General features: G+C 43.4%; 1 protein-coding gene across 1 annotated transcript in view; it reads right to left on the bottom strand.

The window, feature by feature from the left end:
- ATP8A2 (ATPase phospholipid transporting 8A2) overlaps nucleotides 1–23,599 on the bottom strand; it is a 541,321-nt gene that overhangs the window by 445,827 nt on the left and 71,895 nt on the right. Inside the window, exons 8-14 of the mRNA XM_019530163.1 lie at nucleotides 18,165–18,234; nucleotides 13,744–13,871; nucleotides 11,806–11,917; nucleotides 9,111–9,276; nucleotides 5,427–5,554; nucleotides 3,352–3,429; nucleotides 274–362 (exon numbers count right to left, since the gene is read on the bottom strand). Of these exons, the coding sequence (XP_019385708.1) occupies nucleotides 274–362; nucleotides 3,352–3,429; nucleotides 5,427–5,554; nucleotides 9,111–9,276; nucleotides 11,806–11,917; nucleotides 13,744–13,871; nucleotides 18,165–18,234 (771 nt within the window). The remainder of the gene's footprint in view (nucleotides 1–273; nucleotides 363–3,351; nucleotides 3,430–5,426; nucleotides 5,555–9,110; nucleotides 9,277–11,805; nucleotides 11,918–13,743; nucleotides 13,872–18,164; nucleotides 18,235–23,599) is intronic.

The following is a 23,599-nucleotide window of genomic DNA, read 5'->3' as shown; positions in this document are numbered from 1 at the left end:
GACCACCATTATCCTATTACAAAGGAAGCACAAGACATCCCATTAAAACAAAATGTTTCTCTATCACATTTATAATGGTCCCCATTTTTGCATTTTATTATTGTATAATTCAGAAGAAATCAATATATTTTTATTAGAAACTGCTCTGTGACCATAAAAGTTCAAAACAACTGAAAAAAGGAAATTTAAATTTTGACACAGAACAGAAAACAGAAGTGTAGTTTTAATGAATAAAAATGATTAAGCTCTATAGTCGATAAAAATAGTACCTACCCATATGTCACTCCAGCAATACTACATTTCTTAAAGTTCATAATATTGCATGTTAGAGTGCCTGTTTTATCAGAAAACAGGTATTTTACCTAGAAGAGAAAAGAAAATGATAAGAAATCAATTAGATTAATTTGCACAGACATACAGAAATCAAAACAAGAGAAAGACACAAATAAGTTTAAAGAGAAAAAAAAATATGCACACTTAAGAAATACTGTGATACAGGCTGGTGCAACTTGCTGCTCGGTTCATCTTATAAAAGTATAGGTAAATTCCTAGGAAAAAATATTTAATATACAAGTTAACATTGGTAATTTAGAACTGTGTCAATTCATATCCAGCTGAAGATACCAAGCTAAATATTAAAAGAGAAGCCTGGAAATATTTAAAGAGCCAAGGAGATGAGTACAAACAAGATGTACTATGAACTGCAAACCAATCCATGATTTACAAGCTAAAGACCAGCTCTCAACATTCCTGCTCCAAAACAGAGACCACAACATCCCACCACTCATCCTCTACATACAGGTCAAAAGATATTACCACTTTCCTGCTGGTCACACTGTCTGCTTGTAGATGTTAAAAAAACCCCAAAACAACAACAACAAAAAACCAACCCCTCCCCTTGGCACTTTATTTTAAATTCCACATGCTCCCACATTGAGCCCAGCACATGCCCAGAAGAGGTAGCTTGTTAGATAGACCCGGCTCACCCAACATCTCTATAGATCAGGCACTTTACTAGGGCTTTTATGGCACTTCTATTTAATAGCCAATGTTTTCATCTAAAGCTGAGTCAATCAAAGAGTTCCACTGAAGCACCTGATCTATACAAATGCTGCAGAACCAGGTCAAGTAATGTGCTTCTTCTTCTGGTAAAGTGCAGTTGGGTGGGGGGTGGTTGGGGGTTTTTTGTAGCATCTGCAAACAGCCCTTAATTATGAAAGGAAGATTTCATTGTGACCACATGTTACTAGAAATACAGAATGAAGATCCCTCTGTACTCAAAGAACCTGCTAGAAGGGCATCATCTATCCCCAGACAAACCAGAGATTCTTTTCTATACCTTTCCTGTGGATCTTAAATTCCTCATACTCAACAGAAGCTGCAAAAGGAGGGCCAGGGGAAGGGGCAATGCATTCATACAACTGAGGACTATGTTGTTGTGCTTACAAGGTAAAATGTCTGTTTCTTTTATGTACTGTTGGCACTGGAATCTTAACAATATTGAGATTTGAAATATTTCCCAGTTTAATTTGTATTTCCCCATTAATATGGTTTTAAGTAAGATCTATTCTCAGCTTTAACTCTGACAGAAAATAGATTTTTTTTGTATGTTTAGGCTTGGGGGGGGGCATTGTATTAGGATTTCCCTAGGTTTATTTAAAAGTAAATGTACCAGTCTTCTTATATACAACTTTGTGAGCTTCAAAAAGAGACCTCTAGAACAGCAGGCAACTGTCAGTCCTCTGGATCATGGTGTACAAATAATAGGTCTAGTCAGGTGCCTGATGAATCCGCTTGTAAAGTCCTGCAACCATCACTCCAAGACCTTTGATACATATACCTAGGTAAGAGTATGGAGTTGTGGAGGCTAAGATGCACCATGCTCCCTTTAGACCACTGAGACAGAATCCAAAAGCCAGACCAAATCCAGACAACCCACGACTGTAGCTTCTCCCAGAGAGGAACAGATAAGAACTGGTGCTGACTGACTAACACCTTAGCAAGGTCGCATTTCTGTCAGGGTGATGCCCCTTAGCATTTCTACATCCAAAGAGTACCCAGAAGCCAGCAGAATATACTTGCGCTAATAAAACAACACCTTTTATTTTATTTTTACACAGAAGTGAAACTACGTACATCATGAAGACAGACAGATGGGTGAGAATTATTGGGTAATTCATTTAAAAAAAGATGTTTTACAAAAATTTCTCAAATCAGCCCGAGTTCTAGAAGCAAAACTTGTAACTTGAACTTTCCCTTTTTCTTCCATTGCCCAAGTGACAGGCAAAACAGCTCAAGCATTAACACTGACTTCATCTAATTCAGGAATGAGGTTACAGATTCACCAGATTTCTACCTTCCTTCCTGAAGAATTCAATGCTGCACATTACAAAGGAGTGAAAGATGCAGCTAAGACTTCATGAACAATTTGGAGGTCCAATATGCACTACTAGCATTAAAGCGTTTAGAACACCATTTTGAGGACAAGATAAAATCATGTATCCAAAGATGTAACTGGCCAGAACTGCAATTGGAACAGTACTCCCTCTATACCTTTGCAGGGCTCTGGCTTCAGAAATAGGCAGCATGCAGAAGCAGCAGATGAAGTTCATTACTACCAAGGGGAAATGTCACCTCTTTGTCTGCCACACATGTTCATACTAAACAGGCAAAATATCCTGTTTTGGAGGCCAAAAAAAAAAAGGGTGACATCTCTCCCCAGAAGTAGCAAACTCCAGCTGCTTCTCCTGCCACACTGCATACTACCATTCAGCAGTATTCCATTTCCCAGACTGCCCTTCACTCACTGACACACTTCTGCACTACTGCTGCCAGAAGGTGTAGAGAAGGGTAAGGTATGGTCTGCCCATCCTTACACTACTGAATACATCTCTTGCCCTGGATCAAAAGTCATATGGAAATGTATGCTGTACTTAAACCTCAGGTTAATCAGGCTTGAAGCAGGAATTATCGAGTCAAATTCTACAGGCTACGTTACGAGAAAGTCAAACCAATGAATTATTATGGTTAGCATCATGGAAAAAGAAATGTATATCCAAGGGCATAATCTAATTCTGTCTGGGAAGAAGACAGCCTAGTAGTTCAAGTACTAGAGTGGCCACAAGTCTGGGCTCAATTTCTGAATTAGTCAGGCTTCCTGAGTGACCTTGAACAAGTCACTTAATTTCTATACCATATGTCTTTTTAAAATAAAGCAACCCTACCTTGGGATCAGATACTACGTTGAAGTGGCCCCGTAACCATCCTAATACAAGAGCTCCCTCTGTAAAGTAACCTTTGGGGGTTTCTCCTAACTATGTAAAAAATTGGTATTCAAAAAGTTTCTCTCACCTGGCCGAGCTCTTCATTGAGGTTTGAAGTTCTGGCCATTGCAGGTGTATCTGTTTCTGTATAAAACATATCTATATCCTGAAAAAAAAAAAGAGAGAAACAGACTGAATCTATGTAACTTGATCAAAAAATTACTGAATAAGGTGCTGAAGTTATGTAGTCTCATCTCCAGCAACATTCAGATCCCAGGTTGCTTTTGCTGCCAGCTTCCAATTCCATTAATGGGAGTTGAGCTACAAAGAAAAACACAGAATAGTCTTCCTGCAGAACAGTAGGTTTTGCTTCTCAAATGTATCTAGGTTAAACATGGAAATGACACCTACTTGTTAAAAATAATTTGCTACGTGTTCAGCCCAAAGCCGAAAAAGTTACCTTAAAACACAAAAGGGGACTCTTAAAAAATATACTGCAACATTCAAATCTTAAAAGAAAAAAAAGAAACATAGTTCAGCAATGCAACAGATTCTGTTTGTATTGCTGTACTTAGTTACAAAAATAGTTGCTTCATGGACTAGTAATCCAATAAACCATCTATCAGATTAATCATATCAGAAATCAGTGCAAGTTACTTAACAGTCTTATAGGCAAAACATACAAAAAAAACTCAGCCAGATTTTTTTTTTTTTTTTTTTTTTTTTTAACTGGGATTACCACAGTCATATGGAAGTCCTGCAATAATATGCCCAGGCATAAAGTAGACATGCTGCATCTTCCCCACATTTACATGCTTCATCCTCAAGGGATATCACAGTGATCATCTTAGCCTAGAAGATTGAATAGGAAGCTGTTGGAAGACTGTCAGTTCTATTCTTTATCTTATCAGACATGTCTCTCTTCAGCAACACATGGCATCCCCAGTCTGCTCTCTCTGGCTCACCAGGTAAAAATAAACATTTGCAAATGAACTGCATCAGCTGTGGCAGGAGCTAAGAGGAGAAATTGGGCAGAGATTCCTAGGACTTGAGGGGCCTGATCCTCTGCAGGAATTCCCAGGGTGAATGGTATCAGGCCTCAGACCCCAAGAGTGCCTGCCTGGGGAGGCTGAAGAGAATGGGCAGCTCCAGGCTGCCCAAACTCTCATGCTAACAGATGTCTGCCTACAAACTATTGCCATTTTTTGCCAGTGCTACAAATGTGGGCATCTGTGGAACAATAAACTGTACAGACATCATGGCTACTTGCAGAAGTTAAAAATAAATAAATAAATAAAAATGATGCCCCCCCCCCCACACTTTAGCAGAAGCAGCAGCACATTACTTTGACCTGGCTCTGCAGCACCTGTAAAAACCAGGTGCTTCAGTGGGGCTTTTTGGCACTTTTAGCTAAAGCCAATTCAATCAGCTATTAGATAATAGGGCCCAAAAAAAGTCCCACTAACATATCTGAGCTATACAGACATTGGGCAAGCTGGGTCCAAGTAATGTGCTACCTCTTCTAATGGGTATATGTGGAAACACAGAATTTAAAGCAACGCGCTGTTTGTTTTTTTTAAAGTCTGCAAGCAGTCCTATTTGCTTTCCCTTTGTACCACTATAATTGTTACAGTGGCACAAAAGGGGGATGTCTATTTATACTCAAACATCAGCAGAGAAAAAAAAAAGTGACCTAGCCATATCTTACATTCAGTGCTGCCCACTAAAAAGACGAGAGAACCCTGGAGTTGGAAAAGACCCAACCCTTTTTCACTCTAAAAGAGCTTAAGATGGGCTATAGAAAAACCATTAGTACATCTTATTAACAGCAGTCAAGACTAAGTTTAGAAGGATTTTGTAGCTGGAAAAGATCTAAAGCTATTTTCCCCCATAAGGAAAGCCTAGAACCCCCAGAAGTAAACACCCATCTATGAAACTTCCCACAGGCCAGGGGAAAGAGCTGTATTCACAACCCTGGTAATATAGACTAATGAACGAGCACTGAACAAACCAACTGCTAACTGGCCTTACCAAAAGCAATAATGGGAAAGAGGGAATGAAAGAGGAAGCTTACAAAAATTATTAAAATATATTTGATTATACTAATTGTCACATTCCAAAAACTGGAATTTAGTAACTAACTCTTCTATTCTTGCTACTTACCCAGTTTATAAAAAGAGCCTGAGTAAATTTGACTACTTCCAGCGTCACCAGCAGACTGATGGGAATGAGGTTGTTGTACAAGATTATAAACGTCAGCAGATTGTATCCAAAATTGACTGACAGTGCTTCTGTGGGCCAAAAGGTATAGAACAGAAATCACCAGTAAGCCACATGTTCACATTGTTCAGAATGATAAAGTAGACTAAACATCATTTCAGGCACATGGCTGACTGTTCCCTTTTGAATTATATTAATACCGCACAGGTTTGGCTGTAATATTATTTGTGCATTACAATGGCCAGAATTGGTATAAGTGTCTTTTTATTATTTAAAATGAAAATGGTATGCATACCCTGTGCAGATAGCATGCTTTTCAAAAAAGTAAAACTAGAGATTATCTACACCAGGGGTACTCATCCTTTTGGTCCTGTAGGACAGAAAAGTGCCGTGGGGCTGATCCATGGGCTAGATCAAGCCTCATGTTTTGGGATCAGACCCTGAGGCTCAACACTGCTCCATCTCTGACCCACATGCCAAGTTTGGGTCCTGGGGGTCTGGCAATGACCCTGCATGCTGAGATCGAGCCCTGGAGGCTGGTGCCAATCCTTCCCAGCCCTACAGGATAGGACTGGGTGCCCAAATTCAGTATGTAGGGCCCAGGGTTCCTGCCCAGTTCATAAAATTTAGCAGCATGGGAATGGTGCCACTGCTCCCTCATTGCCAAATTTCCAGACTCATGGAGAGCCCCACAGGATGGATGACATGGTGCTGAGGGCCATGGGATGGGGGTTGAGCACCCCTGATCTAGACTTATTATGTGAGGTTTAAGTTTGTGAGGAACTCTATTTATTCCGACCACATTACTAGAAGGGCAATATACTCTATATTATAGATTTCATAGGAGTTTTCTCTTAGCTGTATAGATTACAGCTAAGAGAAAACTCCTATGAAATCCAAAGGGATTTGATAAAAGTAATGCATCTATCTATACAAAAGTAATCACCTATCCCTATTTATCAGCCATAGACATTATTTCTAGTGAGCGATGTTCTGCCTGCCTCAAACAAATTGCTCTTTTTGCTATGTATGTCAATGGACTTAAGAGGGAATTATCCTTGATATTTTCAAAATGTCCCCATTCATAGTTCTCAGAATTGTCTCTCAAACTTTTCACGGTAATGAGAATTAAGAAAAAAAGAACTAAACCCAAATAAAGTTATCCATTGCCAGAATGCTTCCCCCTCCCCACAAAAGTGCTATAGAAATAATTATTATAACTCTTTTTTAAGGAAGCAAAAATATGCAGGAAACGAGAACTGAAGGTAAGGCTGCTGATATACCAAGACCACTGCCTATCATGCTAACTAATATTTCCTCTGCCTCTCTGCCCTCATCCACTGCTACTTTTTAAATATTTGTTTATATGATCTTTTGGGACAATGAACATCGTTTTGGTTCACTGTTTGTAAAAAACTGAGCACAATGGAAGCTGGGTCTATAAATAGCACTGCTGTGGGCTACAGTAACACAGACAACTAGCACCCACTCAATAACAAAGATCCTGTTGAGAAAAAATGAGGAGGAAGGAGGAGCCAGGTATGAATGCTTCTCGGTTTCCTGAAAGATGGAATCCAAAATTAGTTCCACCTAAATGGTTTAAACATCTCTTTATTAGTATTAGGATGAAACAAAAATCTACGTCCAAAGCTGCCCTTTAAAATAAGGGTTGAATCCAACGTTTGAAATCCAAATTAAGCTAAGAATTTTCAGAATTAGCCTGTAAGGAAAACCAAGAAACACGTTTAACTGGAGAAAAAGGCTTTTTCTATCCAGACAGCTGAGAGACTTAGGCACTTGGGTCATAAATTTAGGTTGGAATGTTTGATCCTGGGAAAAGATTAAAAAGCATCTCTCCCTTTTTGATGACAAAATAGGAAAGGCTTTGGACATGTAACACAGGAAATGGCTTTGAAAAGGCATCCCTAGTGCCAAAATTTGAGGATCTAAACCTCAGATATTCTGCCTTATCAATAACTCTACTGATTTTAATGAAATGATTCTAATTTACACCAATGTATCCAAGATCAGAGAGAGGACTCAAACTCTTGAATCCTCTCCACTGCATATTACCTTCCATTTATAACCCTTTTGCCTCTTCATGCAAATGGGAACAGTGATATTTCATATTCTACAAAAGATAATTATTTTTAAAAATCAAGAAAATTACTTTTTCTTTAAAAAAGAAATACATTCTTTAGTCAGAGAAACAGTGACTAGGACACCATGAACACGATTGCTTGTTTCATTGAATAGGCTTCAATGAAAGTCTGTCTAAATATATAGTCTTCTAATCAGAGCCATTGCACTCCTAAGGGATGAGATCTTTTTCAGTAAAATTACCATAATTGCAGTTCATCTGAAACAACAAATGGCAGGTCTGCCACTGTCAGGAGTCTTACCACTACCAGAAAAAATATTTCACACAATGTCAGTGACATGTATTTATGCTTTCACGTCTGTGTCTGCAGATAGCATCAATAACATACCGCCAGCGTCTGACACCATTTTTTAGCTGACTAATATAAATGAAGAGGCAAAAATCTCTCTTCTGCACAATGACTTCTATTCTGTCCTGAAGTACTTTTACAATATCTGTACCTATTTGTTCCCATCTAACCCTGTAAAAATAGCAAAAATTAAGTCAAGCAAAACCCCTGCACCTCTTTACAGGATAAGCAGCAAAATTACCACTCAATATCATGAGCTAGAATGGCCTGGTCCAGCAGATAAAGTCACAACAACATTTGGCACTGTGAACATTAATCTTCAGGATGTCCATGCAAGGAACAGCAGCCTCCCCAAGTTACATATGGGGAAACCAAGACCCAGAGGGACAGATGATGCAGTGAAAGTTTGAAGTCAGTAGAACTCAGCAGAGGATTTGCTGTTGAGGGATGCAAATTAATTCCTTCTAAGAGCAGTGAAAGTTGCTAGGCAGAGGATGTGGTGCAGAGAGAATAAGTGACTTAAGAATTTAAGTAGACAAAGAGCAGAGAAAGATGAGGCTGATGACACAAACCCTATATACAATGCACTAAACCAATGCCTAAAACATTTTTTTCTGGAACTCCAGTAGGGAGATACCTTGGTAACCACTGACTCCCACCCTTGCGTCTCAAATTCCCCTTCATTCCCTGACAGGGCTGTCCCAGGCGGGGGGGGGGGGCAACTGGGGCAACTGCCCCAGGCCCCGTGCTCTGGGGGGCACCACAGAGCCAGGCCAGCTTTGTGTTTGGCTGCTCACCCCCACCCTTCAACCACCACATCCAGACCCCGCACAGGCCGATTTATCCTGGGCCTCACACCCTGCTGAGGTCAGCTGTTTCCTGGCCAACTGCCTAGCAACTTTCACTGCTCTTAGAAGGAATTAATTTGCATCCCTCAACAGCAAATTTCTTGGCGGGTCAGGCTCTAAAATTATACCAGTAGGTTCTATTATCAGATTACACTTATGCTTGGCTTTGCCTTTTTGAAAGTTGGTATTATTTATAACAACATTTACAAGTCTTTATGTACTTATTTGTAAAATGCAAGTGAAGGGCCCACATTGCTGAATCCTTGTTTGAATTACAAGTTTTAAGTGGTGTCACACACACAATAAGCTTCCTGCAATTGAGCTCTCACCATTTGAGCCAAGGTACCAAATGACTTTGCCATGTGCTCTGTTCCACAGTAAGGCACCCACAGAACTCACAAGAGCCATGACCAGAAGGATGCAGAACAAAACCAGGATCTGCATGTTGGTCACTTTCTCCACATTTGATCTCTTCAAAGGTGCTTTGGTTGAGTTCTGAACAAAAGCAGAAACAACTGTGAGAACTGGTTTAGATATGGGAATAACAATAGAAAAAATATGGAAGAACTTGAGATCAGAACCAATTTTCCATAGTCTTAAACCAACAGACCCAGCCATTATGTTTCTTGACACCTTTTCCTATCCAGTTAAATATCCCCTGTCCCCCCAGTTATGAGGCAAATGTGAACTGTGTGCAGCTATTTCTGTAGGCTCAATTAACTCCCCTGCCTGTCACCCTGCCCTGCAATAGCCAATGCAGGGGAAGACAAGGACATTGGGTCCATCCCTGGTCCCTTTTGTAGCTGTTGGAGAAACAGCAATTCCCACCATCAAGAGAATACAGGGATTGTAACTTTGCTTAGCTCCTGCCAAGGGCCCTATGATGGTTGTGGGAAGTGGTTCCTAAACCTGTCCCTTCCAACCTAGCAAACACAGGAATTCTAGAAGTTATTCAGTAGTAACCATGAAGTCTTTGACTGCCTTAAAATTTAAGAACCACACTCAGACCTGGTGTAACTGGGTTAGAGTCAGTGCAGATACACCCAGGAAGACTGACATTCAGGGTATTGTTACAAGTGACATTTATCACATTATATTTAGACAACAGTAAGCATTCATAAGACTTAGAAAGTTTTCTGAGCAGTCCCACATTAACACTTACAATCATCTAGATATAGATTGTAGTACCACACCAACTCCAATTCAACACCAGGGCTGAGAAGAAAAAAAAATCAGTTGGTTTTTGGTCTCAGACCTGGGATTGCCAATTCAGTACCCCTGTGCAGTAAGGAAGTTGAGAACTAGACAAACAGCAGTTTGTTAGGTTCCCATACTCACACTGCAACAGAGCCAATTCGAAGGCACCACTGCAGTGTAGGAGCTTGGAGAGACCAGAGCACTGCACAGGAGCCAGTTCAAGGATCTCATGCAGGGGAGGGAGCAGGGAGCTACAAATAGTAGCTCCCAGTCTCCTTACTGTATCAGAGCCAGTTGGCAGAGTGGGGAGGGGGGAACTCCCAAACTGTTTGTCAGGCCTCCACATCCCAGCCACGCTGGAGTCTCCCAGTCATGACCTCCATGGAGTAGTCCAGAAGTGGATCCCAGAGAGTGCCGTAGTATAGTTACACCCCCATCGATTTCTGTGCCACCCAAAGTTTAAAACTAACTGCCTGGCAGTGTCAGGAGCATTTCTACTCATGCAGAAGAGGAGTTAGTTGAGGTTGTGGCTCATAAAACACCTGATTCCTTCTAAACTCTCCATTCCACAGATGTTAATCAACCCTCCTCCTTTTTAATGGTTTTTACTGGTTTCACTAATCAAGCTATTCTTTTTTCCACAGTTCTACTGTCTGTTAGCTGCTCCTTGTAAATATAGACTGGTTTGAACACTAGCTAAAAACAAAACACAGATGTGGAAATTACTTTCAGTGAAGCACTGGGTGCATTGTCAAGATGCTCAAGGAGGCTAGATGTTGTTTTATGAATCTGAAAGAGATGTACATTTAAATCTAATGGACTACAGTACTAATGAAACATCTTTTGATTATTTCTGCCTAGTCTGTTGTGTTTTTATATATAATACAGAAAATTAAGGCATACTGAGGCAATGTTAAATTTGTTTTTGCTTTGATCTTAAGCTGAAAAATATAGCTGAAGGACCCTAGAGAAATATGTGCACACTAATCTGTACAAACTTTTCAAAATCCTAAACCTGCCCACGTTAACTCAGCATGTTAGATGATGTGATCTGGAGATATTCTGTGCCAGAAAATACAGAATTTTACTATGCCAGGATGGCACTTAGCATGTATGTTACAGCTTTAATACTTGGACACTAGTGTTGTAAGTGCTGCTAGCATGTGCTAAATATAACATGTAACAATACCCGCAAACTAGTACACGTTTGGAAAGAGTTTTAATCCTTGGATAGATTTACTTCACTTCACATCCAGCTCAATATTTGGCTTTATAGCCACATCTCCCATCCTGCAACTTGTTTTGGACAAGGATATCCCACAGTTGGTGGTAATTACTGCACTTCAGCAGACTCCAGCACAGGTTACAGGGCTGGGCAGATGAGAATAAGATGGGATTCAATACTGGTAAGTGCAGGATACAGCACCTAGGGAGAAAGAACCAGCACCATACCTACAGGCTGGGGAATTCCTTCTCGTCAGCACAGAGGCTGAAAAGGATCTTGGAGTCATTAATAAGCAGAAATTATTAGCCTAATGCATGATGCTACACTAATGAAGATAAGCAGCTTCCAGTCTGGGAGCTAACATGCACAGAAGCTGTCACAGTACAGTACAGCTTTGCACCACACAAAGATGTGTAAAGACACATAAGCAAAAGGCATCCCCATATTTCCTGGGGCCCCTAGAAGCTACTTCAATACAAATAATAACAACAACCCAAGCTTTATTTTTGCCTCATCAATTCCCAAAGCCAGACAGAACACAGGAAAAATTAAAAGTATTTTTTCCTATCAGTATATGCGCTATTACATCCGAACCACTTTACCTGCATGAGTTTTGTATCATGTCCTGTATACACGATTACACCCAGAACCCACTGAGTGTTCCTAAGCTGTGCACCTCTTAGCAAGATCTGATCTGGCCCAACTGGAACTGGACTAGAAACCAAGGGGGGGAAAAAAAAAAAAAAAAAGGGTATTTTTAGGTTATTCCAAAAACACTCTAAGTTTTAAATTGTTTCTTCTCCTTAATTTCATTTCAAAACACTTAGGAGGAAATTAATAGTACAGTACATCAGAAACATCAGAATGCTGCCCACTTAATGTATTGGATTCAATACTCGATTGCAGACAGCGAGATTGGGGAGATGCAAAGGAGCTATTTGAAGTTTTCCGATGACGAGGACAGCTGTCACGCAACCTTAGTACCCACTATAATTCAGATCAGCCTCAAGAGTGCTCTAAACCAGTGTTTCTCAACTTGTGGGTCACAACCCAAAAGAGGGTCGCAAGAATATTTGAAAGGATTGCAAACAGTCACAGAAAAAATGCAAAAGCATGGGTTTCCCCTTGCAGGCTAGCAGCCTTCCATGGGCACTGGCAGGGCCAGGGGGCTACATGTCAGGAATGAGGGGCTGGGGAGCTCAGGAGTGAGGGGCACTGACAATTTGCATTGTGCAAATTGCACAATGATGAATGCCACTTGGGAGTAATGGAGGGTCACATGTTGATACTACTGTTCATGTTTTCTTCTTGATGTTGATTTCTCTCTTTAAAATTAAGACACTTGAGCTGCTTTAACTTGTAATGTATAATAAGTATTCTGGGACCAGAATACTTGTGGGCATTTTCATGTGCTCCCAACAGTGCCAGGTGCTTTTAAATTAGCAAGCCACACTAATTAAAAGCATTCATGTGTCATGTGCGTCAGTGGCACAGCATGTCCCCACGCTGAGAAAATGGCAGCAGAGCATTTTGAATTAAAGCACAAACACGTTTTATTTCAAAGCACACCACCGCCATTTTCTCCATGCAAAAGACATGCTGTGCCACTGATGCATGCCTTGCAGGGCTGCCAGAGCGCATTAATTTACATGCTCCAGCAGGTTCGATTAAGCGAGTCTACTCCAACGTGCTGGATTTCCAGCCCATCAGAGCAAGCTCTCCACAAGCGTGCAAGTGCCCTAGGTGTTTTCTAATTAAATTATTTACTGGTTCAGGACTGGCCATGAAAGTTTACAAATGGGTTCTGGTACAAAAAAGGTTGAGAACCACTGCTTTAAAATTACATCTTACCCAGTGTGATTTCTATACATTAGACACTGGGTAGACATTTAAAAAACAAAAAAACAAAAAACCAAAGCCATGATAAACACTCAGTCTTAAATAGAACATTTCTCACTGTCATCAACATCTTTAGAAACCAGCACAATGCAATGGTGGGAGTTTGGTGACCTCAGTGCTTTTCACAGCTTGGTCATTAACCTACACACTACCTTGGGCAAGTCAATTCCTTTCTCTATGCCTTAGTTGCTAAGTGTGTAAGAGGTACATAAATGACACTTGCTCTCCTTTTTGAAGCTCTTAATTTTACAAATTCTAAAAGAGCCAAGTCTTTTTATTTTAGTTGTCTATAAAATTTTAATCTTTGCATTTGGAACCATGTAAGGTTTTTCTTTTTTTGTCAAGCATTAGGGAAGAGAAAGATCCCCCTTAACAGCAAGGTTGATTACAAACTTAACCATTAAGAGGCTTCTCCCATAATGCAGAACTGGGACTGGAGCCCTTGTCCTCTAGTTCCAAAGTCACTGGCTTTAAGCGCTGGAAGCAAACAGTCAAGTCAACAGAGCTATGCCATTTTACACTAGCTAAGGAACATCATTAGTAGTCACCCAAATAAATTTCTTTATGTTCTCTCTAAAGTACAACAGAGGGCAACACACATCCAAGAAGTGTTTAACTGAAGGCAACTGTAGTTTTGATACCTTTGACCATCTAAACGCAAATTTCCAATGAAGTCATAGAGGTGGCGGTTGGGTCCTTCACACTCAATCTTCCCAGACACTTTCATCAAATCATCTCTTGACTGGAGGCTGGCAGTTTGTGACAGCCCCTAAGGAGACCAACCAGAGGAGACAGCTGTCAGATCAAGCGTTCTTGTCAGCTTAACTTACAGGCATTATTCTACTATAGACTCCTCTGTCTCACAGGCAGAACAGCTGTACTTCATGCTTCTTGAAGTAATAATGTTCATGAGCTACAGGAGCACTGGTCTGCCAAAAATATTTTATTTTATATTTAACATAGATGAGTGTAGTCACAGTTTCTCTCTTGCCCAGGTACATAAGCTGGAATAAGGAACGTCATGTTATCTGTATTTATTATACTTAAACCCATAGCAGGAGCAGGCTTCAGCAAACTGCCTTGTTTCCCCAACTTGGCATTGGAGCATAAGAAGGTATAAATGTTGCATACAACACCAAGCTGGGGGGAGTAGTACATGCACTGGATGGTAGGGCTAGGATTCAGGGAGTACTTGGACAAACTGGAGGACTGGACCACAAGAAACCTCATGAGGTTCAACAAGGACAAGTGCAAAGTCCTGCACTTAGGACAGAAGAATCCCATGCACCAGTACAGGCTGGGGACTGACTGGCTAAGCAACAACGCTTGGTGCTGCACTTCGGGAAGGATGTGGAGAAGCTTGAGAGAGTCCAAAGGAGGGCCATACACCTGATTAGAAACCAGGTCATAAGAGCAGAGGCTGAAAGACTTGGGACTGTTCAGCCTAGAGAAGAGAAGACTTAGAGGGGACTTGGTGGAGGCCTATAAATATAAATTGGGATGTACATTGGGGCCTGGGGGAGCATCTATTCACAAAGACCCCCATGGGAGGACAAGAAATAATGGGCACAAACTGACTGAAGATCACTTCAGACTAGACACAAGGAAAAACTTCTTTACAAGTTGAGTGCCTAGGGTATGGAACAGACTCTCCCCAGAGGTGGTACAGTCACCCACCCTGGCAATCTTAAAAACATCTCAATGCCCACCATGCCCTGGGATCACCTGACCTCAGCAGTCTTTCCTGTACATATGCAGGGGGCTAGACCCAATGATCTGTAAAGTCCTTTCCAGCCTCCAACAACTATGAAACTATGCAGAAAAGGACTTGGAGGTTACAGTGGACAATAAGCTAGATATTAGCCAACAGTGTGCCCCGGTTGCCAAAAAAGGCTAACAGCATACTGTGCTGCATTTGTAGGATCATGGCCAGCAGAGAGAGGGAAATAATTATTCCCCTCTATTCAGCACTGGTGAGGCTACATCTGGAGTACTGTGTCCAGTTTGGGCCCCCCACTCTAAAAAGGATGTGGACAAGTTGGAAAGAGTCCAGCAGAGGGCAACAAAAATGGTTAGGGGGACACAACTTCTGAGGAGTGGCTGAGGGAACTGGGCTTTATGTAGTCTGGAGAAGAGAAGACAGAGGGAGTTTAATAAAGCTTTCAACTATCTGATGAGTGGTTCCAAAGACGATGGAACTGGACTGTTCTCAGTGGTGGCAGATGACAAAACAAGGAGCAGTGCTCTCAAGTTGCAGCAAGAGAAGTTTAGTCTAGATATTAGGAAGAATCTTCTCACAAGCACTGGAACAGGTTACCCAGAGAGGTTGTGGCATCTCCATTCTTAAAGGTTTTTAAGACCCAGCTAGACAAAGCTTTGGCTGGGATAATATACTTGGGGTGGTCCCGCTTTGAGCAGGGAGTTGGACTAGTCTCCCGAAGTCCCTTCCAACTCTAATCTTCTACGATTCTATGACATGACAGCAGCCTTAGATCACAGAAATCATAGAAATGTATGGCTGGAAGAGCTCTCCAGAGGTCATCTAGCCCAGCCCTCTACCTAAGGCAGGAACACCCCTAACCACACCATCCTACATAAATCCATCATCTCTTCCATCAGCAGTGCTACTACACACAGTCCGCCCTGACAACCACAAGTCATACACCCCAACCTGCCACAGGTAAAGCAGGGCATGGCAGGACCATGGCAGCAAATATCCCGCTGCTGAAAAGATTGTAAAAACACACTTGAGAGGGCCATACCCACTGCTACAAAACCCACCACAGTCCATGCCATTCTGACCACGGGGTAAAATTCCTTCTTGACCCTAAACACAGCAATCTGTCTGACCTTGAGCAAGGGGCCAAGATCCTCTACCCAGGAATCTCTGGGTTTCAGTCCAAGCAGAGGCATTGGCACACCCCAGTCAAAATCCTCAGCTTTGGCTGCAGCCAACACTCAATGCTTCTGCTCCCACACAGTATAAACACAGCTATACTGACATGTGCTAAGTTGCATTCTACCCTCTGGGCTACTACTAGATCAGTACAAGAGAGTGCTCTGCTCCTGCTCAAAGCTATTTACTGACCCACCATCTAGCTGTAACCTCATAAGCTATTTTCTGACATTCAGCCATTGGCCTGATTCTCTAATACCTTGTACCTTAGGCAAATAGCTACACTGGAGCCAACATAGCAGAAGATGGTCTGAAATCCTTGCTGTTCTGTTTTTATTCCTACATCTCATTTCCTTTGCTCAAGTGACACTGCACCTATTGTTTGGCCACTGGAGAATTAGGCCCAGATTTTTAAATGGAGAGGCCAAAAATAAATAACGTCTTCAGAGATTCTGGTCTCAGACCACTATACCTAAGCTCATGCTAGTACATTTTCACAAATGTCACACATGCGAGTCAACAGAAATGTTTTCAAATAATAATTGTAAACTACAATTTTATTTTAAAATTCTGATCCAGATTCAGTTCTATTAATTCCATGTCTTAGGAAAAGAATTAAAACATTTAAGTACACTCTTTCCAAATACCCACCTACATATGTACTATTCAAGAGGAATTTGAAAAGAAACCTATGAATTCCAAGATCCGAAAAGGAAATTCTTAAACAGTGTTGGAAAATCCAAGGTGAACTCAATTACTTGCCATAAGTGAAGAGCAAACTAATGAAAGAACCCAAAGCATTCAAGAAGGACCTCTACCTTTCATAAATGAAGGACAGTGCTAACAGAAACTAGATCTGTTTTTGGCAGCTAAATCCCAAAACTGACCACAATCATGACGCTTAATAATCAAATAATAGAAAATACACATGAGAGAGCTTATTACACTTTAAAGTCAGCACTTCCCTATATATGCTCTTATTTTACAATGATTTGTTTGATTTGTTAAGGATTTGGCAATGAGATGTGTGGGTTTCCAAGTGCTGCCTTAATGGTTAGCATGTAAGTATCTGAAACTGCTTCAGTCACATGCAACCACACCACAGTATGCTCAGTGGAGCCTCCTCCTGCCCACACTAGGTTTACATCTGCAAAGCTTCAGTGACTGTAGTGGTGTTGCTTCCATTTTACACTGTTGTATATTTGAACAGTGTAAATCCTCTCTTTAAACTCTAATGATTTTACATTTCCTGAACATTTAAACAAATCAAGTTGCTCCTGTCACAGATAAACAAGTATAAAACTGTAAAGAGTAAGGTATAATAGATAAAATGTTGTATAGTCACACAAGCAGTCTAAGGGATCATTTATGCAGTACAAGGCAGCACCGTGTTGCAACATGCTGCTCCTCCTCCAAGCCAGAACCCACCCAGCTACATATGTATATGTATCATACACATGAAGCACTGGCCCTGTAAAGGAGCTATACTACGTGCATGCAAAGCAGTCACTTAAGTACAAAGCAAGTGGCCTGTCATTTACAAATCTCCAAGGTCTATTTATACTGCTTAAGAGGTGCAAAGTGGCATTAGTGCCTGTGAGAATCGGGTCTACAGGCTTTGCATTATGACTTGAAGGTCAGTTACAAGTACTGTCAAACCAAGAAGAAAGAAATTAGTGTTTTATGTACTTTACAAACATCCAATTACTGCAGCTCAAAGCATTTGCTCACAGTTATTATAGATAGGAACAATAAGGCAGAAAGGTGAAGAATTTGCTGAAGATCCTAAAAGGACTGGAGTGAGGCACCACAGCCAGGATGAACCCCATTTTCATTCCCAAAATTTAAGACTACTAAACCAATGCTGCCCTCTGGTTCAGCGACTCAAAAAAAATTGTACATCAAGTATCATTACCAGCATTCAATAGATATTGAAATTGGCACATAAAATATAGGCCACTAACTCAGGGTTTTACAGCTACGCTTGATGGAAAAGACAGCATATACAAATCAGATAAATAAAAAGGTTAGGAGTAAAGCCAGTTCACCAGACAACCCCAGGTCCATTACAACTGCCAGATCAGGCTCCCCGATTCACCTGTTTAAAGCACAGAATGGATGGGGTATCAAAGAAAGAAAAAAAAAAAAAACAAAATAAGATTTTACCTGTCGTATCTTAAGATTAGTTTCTCCATCAAGATTTGATGTTTCAATATAGCACATGGCTTGAGGTTCACTGTAAAAGTAGTAGAGGAAAATTTTCAGGTCTATAAGTTTTTATATAACAATGACTTACAGTGCATTAGTGCTTTAAAGTACTTAACTTCAGCTGTATGTTGTACGGAAAAAGTTAAATACCAAGTATGTATGAAGGCAATTTTTATACCGGTGCAATTGAAAATTACTTAATTGAAAAATTACTAAATCCATCAGTTAAGACAATTACTTCCAAAAAAAGTCAACACAAAATATCCTGCAGTGAGGTTTAAAGAAGTTTACATTAAGTACACATCCTATCCAGACTATTAAAAGATGCTCTGCTTCATTTCTTCACATTATTTAATATCACTTATCAACAATTATCCTTAAAGCATACAGTGTTTCTTAACCAGAGGCAGGCAATTATTTCGGCTGGAAGGCCACTTAATGAGTTTTGGTGAGCTGTCAAAGGCTGCAAGGGTAGCCCTGCCTCTTGATGGGTGCCCTGCCCCCTGGTTGCCATCTTGGGACCAGAAGTTCCACCCCCTTACCTCTGACATTTGCCCCTGGAAGTCCCTCCCTTTGCCCCTAAGGTATTCCTTTTGGCAGGGAGGGTGCTGAGATCTTGTATTGGAAAAAACCCAAAACAAATCATATACTAAAAATAAAATCAAAAACAACTTATTTTAATTTTATTTAAAAAATAATTTTCCCGATTTGTGTGCATTTGCATAGTGTATATAAAGGCAATTGCATAATAGCTCAAAATACAGTCTTACTCTTGTATATTGGGTAGGTGGGTGTGTTGCCCACATTCTCCACCACTTTGTTGCCCTAAGAACCAGGGGTTCTCCTCCCAAATGGAGGGGAAGCAAAGAGCTGGATCAATATTGCATTAAAGTATGCTACCGTTTTCTCCAAATGAGAGCCCAGCAGCAGGAGTGAGAGGGGGAATAGACACTGGAGGCGAGGGAAAGCTGGCTTGCCCCGACAGGGCTTTCTCTCCTCACCTCCAGCTGCAGCTCCTGCTCTTACCACACCACACAGCACCACTTGGCCACTTCAGCTCAACTCATGGAGCTCTGGCTCCAGATCCCAGGTGCTTTCCATGCACTCTGCCTGCAGACGCTGTTCGTCATACCAGGAAGGCAGAGCTGGAACTGGAGCTCCCTGAGCTGAGTTGAAGCTGCTGGGCTGAAGGAAGATCCTCCTGCCCCAAACAGCACTGCATGGTGCAGCAGAAGCAGAAGCTGCAGATGGAAGTGAGGGGAGAAAAACAGCCCTGCCAGACCTGGTGGCTTCCGCCCAGCATGTGGAGCTCTAGCTGCAGCTCCCAGATGCCTTCCACCTGGACATCTTCCACTTTCCAAGGTGGCCGGGAGCTGGAGCTGAAGCTCCATGTGTTGAGCAGAAGTCACAGGACTGAAGCTTCCTACCTGCCTACCCAGAGTGGCATGGCAGTGGCAGCTAGAGGTGAACAGGGCAGAACAGCAGGCGTGGCAGTGGCTGCCAGGCTTGGGGCCCATCAGCACCTCTGAGCTGTCCCGGAAAGCCTGCTCCCTAGCCAGCCCCCACCCATTTTGCCAGGCTGGGCTGTCACGCAGCCACAACCCACTTAGAAGGGCCCCGGCTCCCACAGGCTGGCCCCACAGGGCCCTTCCAAGCTGGCTGGAGCTCCATGACAGCCCCACCTGGCTTGGGTGTGGAAAGGTAGGAATAATTTGGCCATGCAGCCCCCTTTCCTCCAACCCACTCTGGCCCTCTGCCTCCACACTCAGCAGCAAAACACAAGGCAGCTCGGCTCAGTACCACAGCCCAAGTCACTGACAAGGCAAGTAGATGGTGGGAACCAAGACATCTAGTTCTGACCATGCTCCCTTTCCCCTGCCACTGGAAAAATGGCTGACACAGGGCACAGTCCCCCAGTAGCAGGGTGGGGAAATAAACCCCCTCCCTGCTCCCTTTGGCTAAGGGGGCCATGCCTCTGGCCAAGCCCCCAGTCAGGCTAGAGAGCAGAGGGGAGAAGCCAACCCAGCTCTTTGGAGCAGAGATCAGTCTAGCCCAGGGCTGGGATGCTGGAGGACTCTGGTTTAACTTGAGCCAGGAAGGGGTCTGGGACAGAATTTGCAAAAGCTGGTTTGACACCAGGGCTGTTCACAACACAACAGTACCACTTCCTCCAGTCCAACTGCAGAACAGCTGGCAACTCTGGAGGAGAAGGAAGAAGAGGAGGCAGCCAGAGAGGAGGCAACTCCACACTCTCCATGATCCGAACAGGCCGAAGGAGCTAAGCAGTCCCAGAGGAAAAAGCATCGAGTGATCATCATAGGCAACTCCATCCTGAGAGGTACAGAGGGCCCCATCTTTCGCCAGGACCCCTCGACATGCGAGGTCTACTGCCTACCTAGAGCAAAGATTCAGGACGTGACAGGGATGATCCAGGCTGTGATCCAGCCCACCGATTACTACCCCATGGTCCTAATCCATGTGGGTACTAATGATGCGGCCAGGAGAAGCCCTGATCACCTGATGGCGGACTACCACGCTCTGTGGGGCATGTTGAAGGAGGTAGGTGCATGGGTGGTTTTCTCTTCTGTCCTACCAGTGAGCGGACGTGGAAGATGGCATGTGACGTGCATCACAGAGACCAACTGGCAGCTTCAGGAACGGCGTCTCAAGGCCGGCTTGGGCTTCCTTGACAACGACCCACACATCACAACAAGAGACATGCTCATATGGGATGGGCTCCACCTTTCCCCTAACGGTAAGCATGTGTTTTCTTCTAGGTTGGTGGATCTCCTCCAGAGGGCTTTAAACTAGGCTCGTTGGGGGAAGGGGAAGACGAGGGCAGAGGAAACCTTGGACTGCCAAACCAAGCAACACCCACAAGTACAGCCCAGCCTAGACCAACAAGCAGAACATATACGCAGGTAAGCAACAGGGCCTAGGGCAATGCTGAAAGTAGGGGACCAGTGCACACATCCTCAGGAGGCCTCAAATGCCTCTACGCAAATGCTCGTAGTATGGGAAACCTAGGCAAGAGGAATTTACCCTCCTGCTAGCTGACACCAACCCAGACATAGTGGGGCTCACTGAAACATGGTGGGACCCAACACATGACTGGGCGGTGAATATCAAGGGCTATAGGCTGTACAGGAGGGATAGGACAGGGAGGAAAGGTGGAGGCATGGCGCTTTACATGAAGGAGGAATACACATCCTCATCAGGTAGCACAGAGTCAGAGGAGGGGCACTCTGAAGTGCTCTGGGTTCTAATACAAAGCAATTGAGGGGAAAGAGATTTAACAGTGGAGGTCTACTACAGACCAGCCAACCAAGGGGAAGAGCTAGACCAGGAATTCTTAAGTCAGCTCACGGAGGTAGTTAGGTCAAAGGACATGGTCATCATGGGTGACCTGAACTTTCCAGACATCTGCTGGGAAGAGCAGTCAGCCAGGTCTGACCACTCACATAGGTTCCTAGCCAGAATGCAGGACCTCCATCTAACCCAGGAGATGCACAGCCCCACCAGGGGAGATGCCTTGCTGGACCTGGTGCTGGCCACCGGCAACAAACTGGTGAGGGGACTGCGGGTGCTCGGATCATCACCTGCTGGAATTCACCATCCAGCGCAGGGTGGCAAAGGCCTACAGCAAGGCAGCAGCCCTAGATTTCAGGAGGATGGACTTCAAAAAATAGTCAGGGAAGCACAGAGGTCCCAGAGGGGAGGGGAGCCAGGTGTCCAAGAAGAATGGTCGCTCCTTAAGGAGACGATCCTCCAAGGCCAAAGGGAAGTAATCCCAACACAGATCAAAAGGGGGCAGGAGGGTGCAAAAACCCCCATGGCTCACCAAAAGCATCCGAGAAAGTCTCCTGGCTAAAAAGGGAGGTGTATATCCAATGGAAGGGAGGGGCCATCACCAGGGATGACTATACTGTGGTTACACGGGGATGCAGGGGGGCAATCAGGAAGGCCAAGGCTGAGATGGAACTGGGACTAGCTTCCCGGATCAAGGACAACAAGAAGTCCTTTTTTCAAATATATAGAGGGCAAAAAGAAGGTTCCGGGTAACGTGAGGCCCCTGCAAGACGTACTAGGTAATTTGGTCATCACACCAGATGACAAAGCTAACCTATTTAATGATTTCTTTGCCTCCATTTTCCTAAGCAGGGACCCGAACAGCCACCCCTCCCCTCTGGGCTCTCCTTAGACCCCAGGGGAGGTGCACCTAGGCCAAGGGTTAGTGAGGAACTAGTTAGGGAACTTCTGGAGGGGCTCGATGTATTCAAATCAGCTGGTCCAGACAACCTCCACCCTAGAGTACAGAGGGAATTAGCTGAGGTCATTGCTGGACCCCTGGCACTGCTTTACAAGCACTTGTAGTGCTCCGGTGTGGTGTCCAAGGACTAGAAGAGGGCCAATGTGGTTCCCATCTTCAAAAAAGGGAGAAAGGAGGACCCGGGAAACTATAGGCCAGTTAATCTTACCTCAATCCTGGGCAAGCTTTTTGAGAGAATTATTCTGGCACATGTCCACGAGGGGCCAGCAGGGGAGATTATGCTTCAGGACAACCAACACGGGTTCATTAGGGGCAGCTCCTGTCAGACCAACCTAGTAGCCTTCTACGACCAGATCACCAAATCCTTAGATGCAGGGGTAGCAGTGGACATAGTCTTCCTGGACTTCAGGAAGGCCTTCAACACGGTCTCACACCCCGTTCTCATTAAAAAAAACTGGGGGACTGTGGTGTCAACACCCACACAGTCAAAGGAGTCGCCAACTGGCTGGAGGGCCATACCCAGAGAGTGGTGCTGAATGGGTCATTTTCAACCTGGAGGGATGTGGGCAGCGGGGTTCTGCAGGGCTCGGTCCTTGGCCCACACTGTTCAACATCTTCATCAGTGACTTGGACGAGGGGGTAAAAAGCACCCTGTTCAAATTTGCCGATGACACTAAGATGTGGGCACACTAGAAAGAAGGAATAGGCTACAATCAGACCTACACAGGTTACAGCAGTGGGTGGATGAGAATAGGATGGGATTCAACACTGACAAGTACAAGGTCATGCACCTGGGGAGGAAGAACCAGCACCACACCTACAGTCTGGGGAACTCCCTTTTCTGCCTCTGCACTGATAAGAAGGATCTAGGAGTCATCATTGATGCCAAGATGAACATGGGCTGGCAGTGTGTGGATGCAGTCAGAAAGGCCAACCACACCTTGTCATGCATCCACAGATGCATCTCAAGCAGATCCAAGGAGATGATACTCCCCTCCTATGCAGCTCTGGTCAAGCCGCAGCTGGAGTACCGAGTTCAGTTCTGGGTGCTGCACTTCAAGAGGGATGTGGACAGCATGGAGAGGGTCCAGAGGAGGGCCACTCACATGATCAGGGGGCAGCA

Source organism: Crocodylus porosus, unplaced genomic scaffold, assembly GCF_001723895.1.
Source record: "Crocodylus porosus isolate Cpor-Errol unplaced genomic scaffold, CroPor_comp1, whole genome shotgun sequence".
NCBI lineage: Eukaryota > Metazoa > Chordata > Crocodylia > Crocodylidae > Crocodylus > Crocodylus porosus.
Note: the sequence above shows the minus strand (reverse complement) of the source record. Positions and strands in the feature narration are given on the sequence as shown.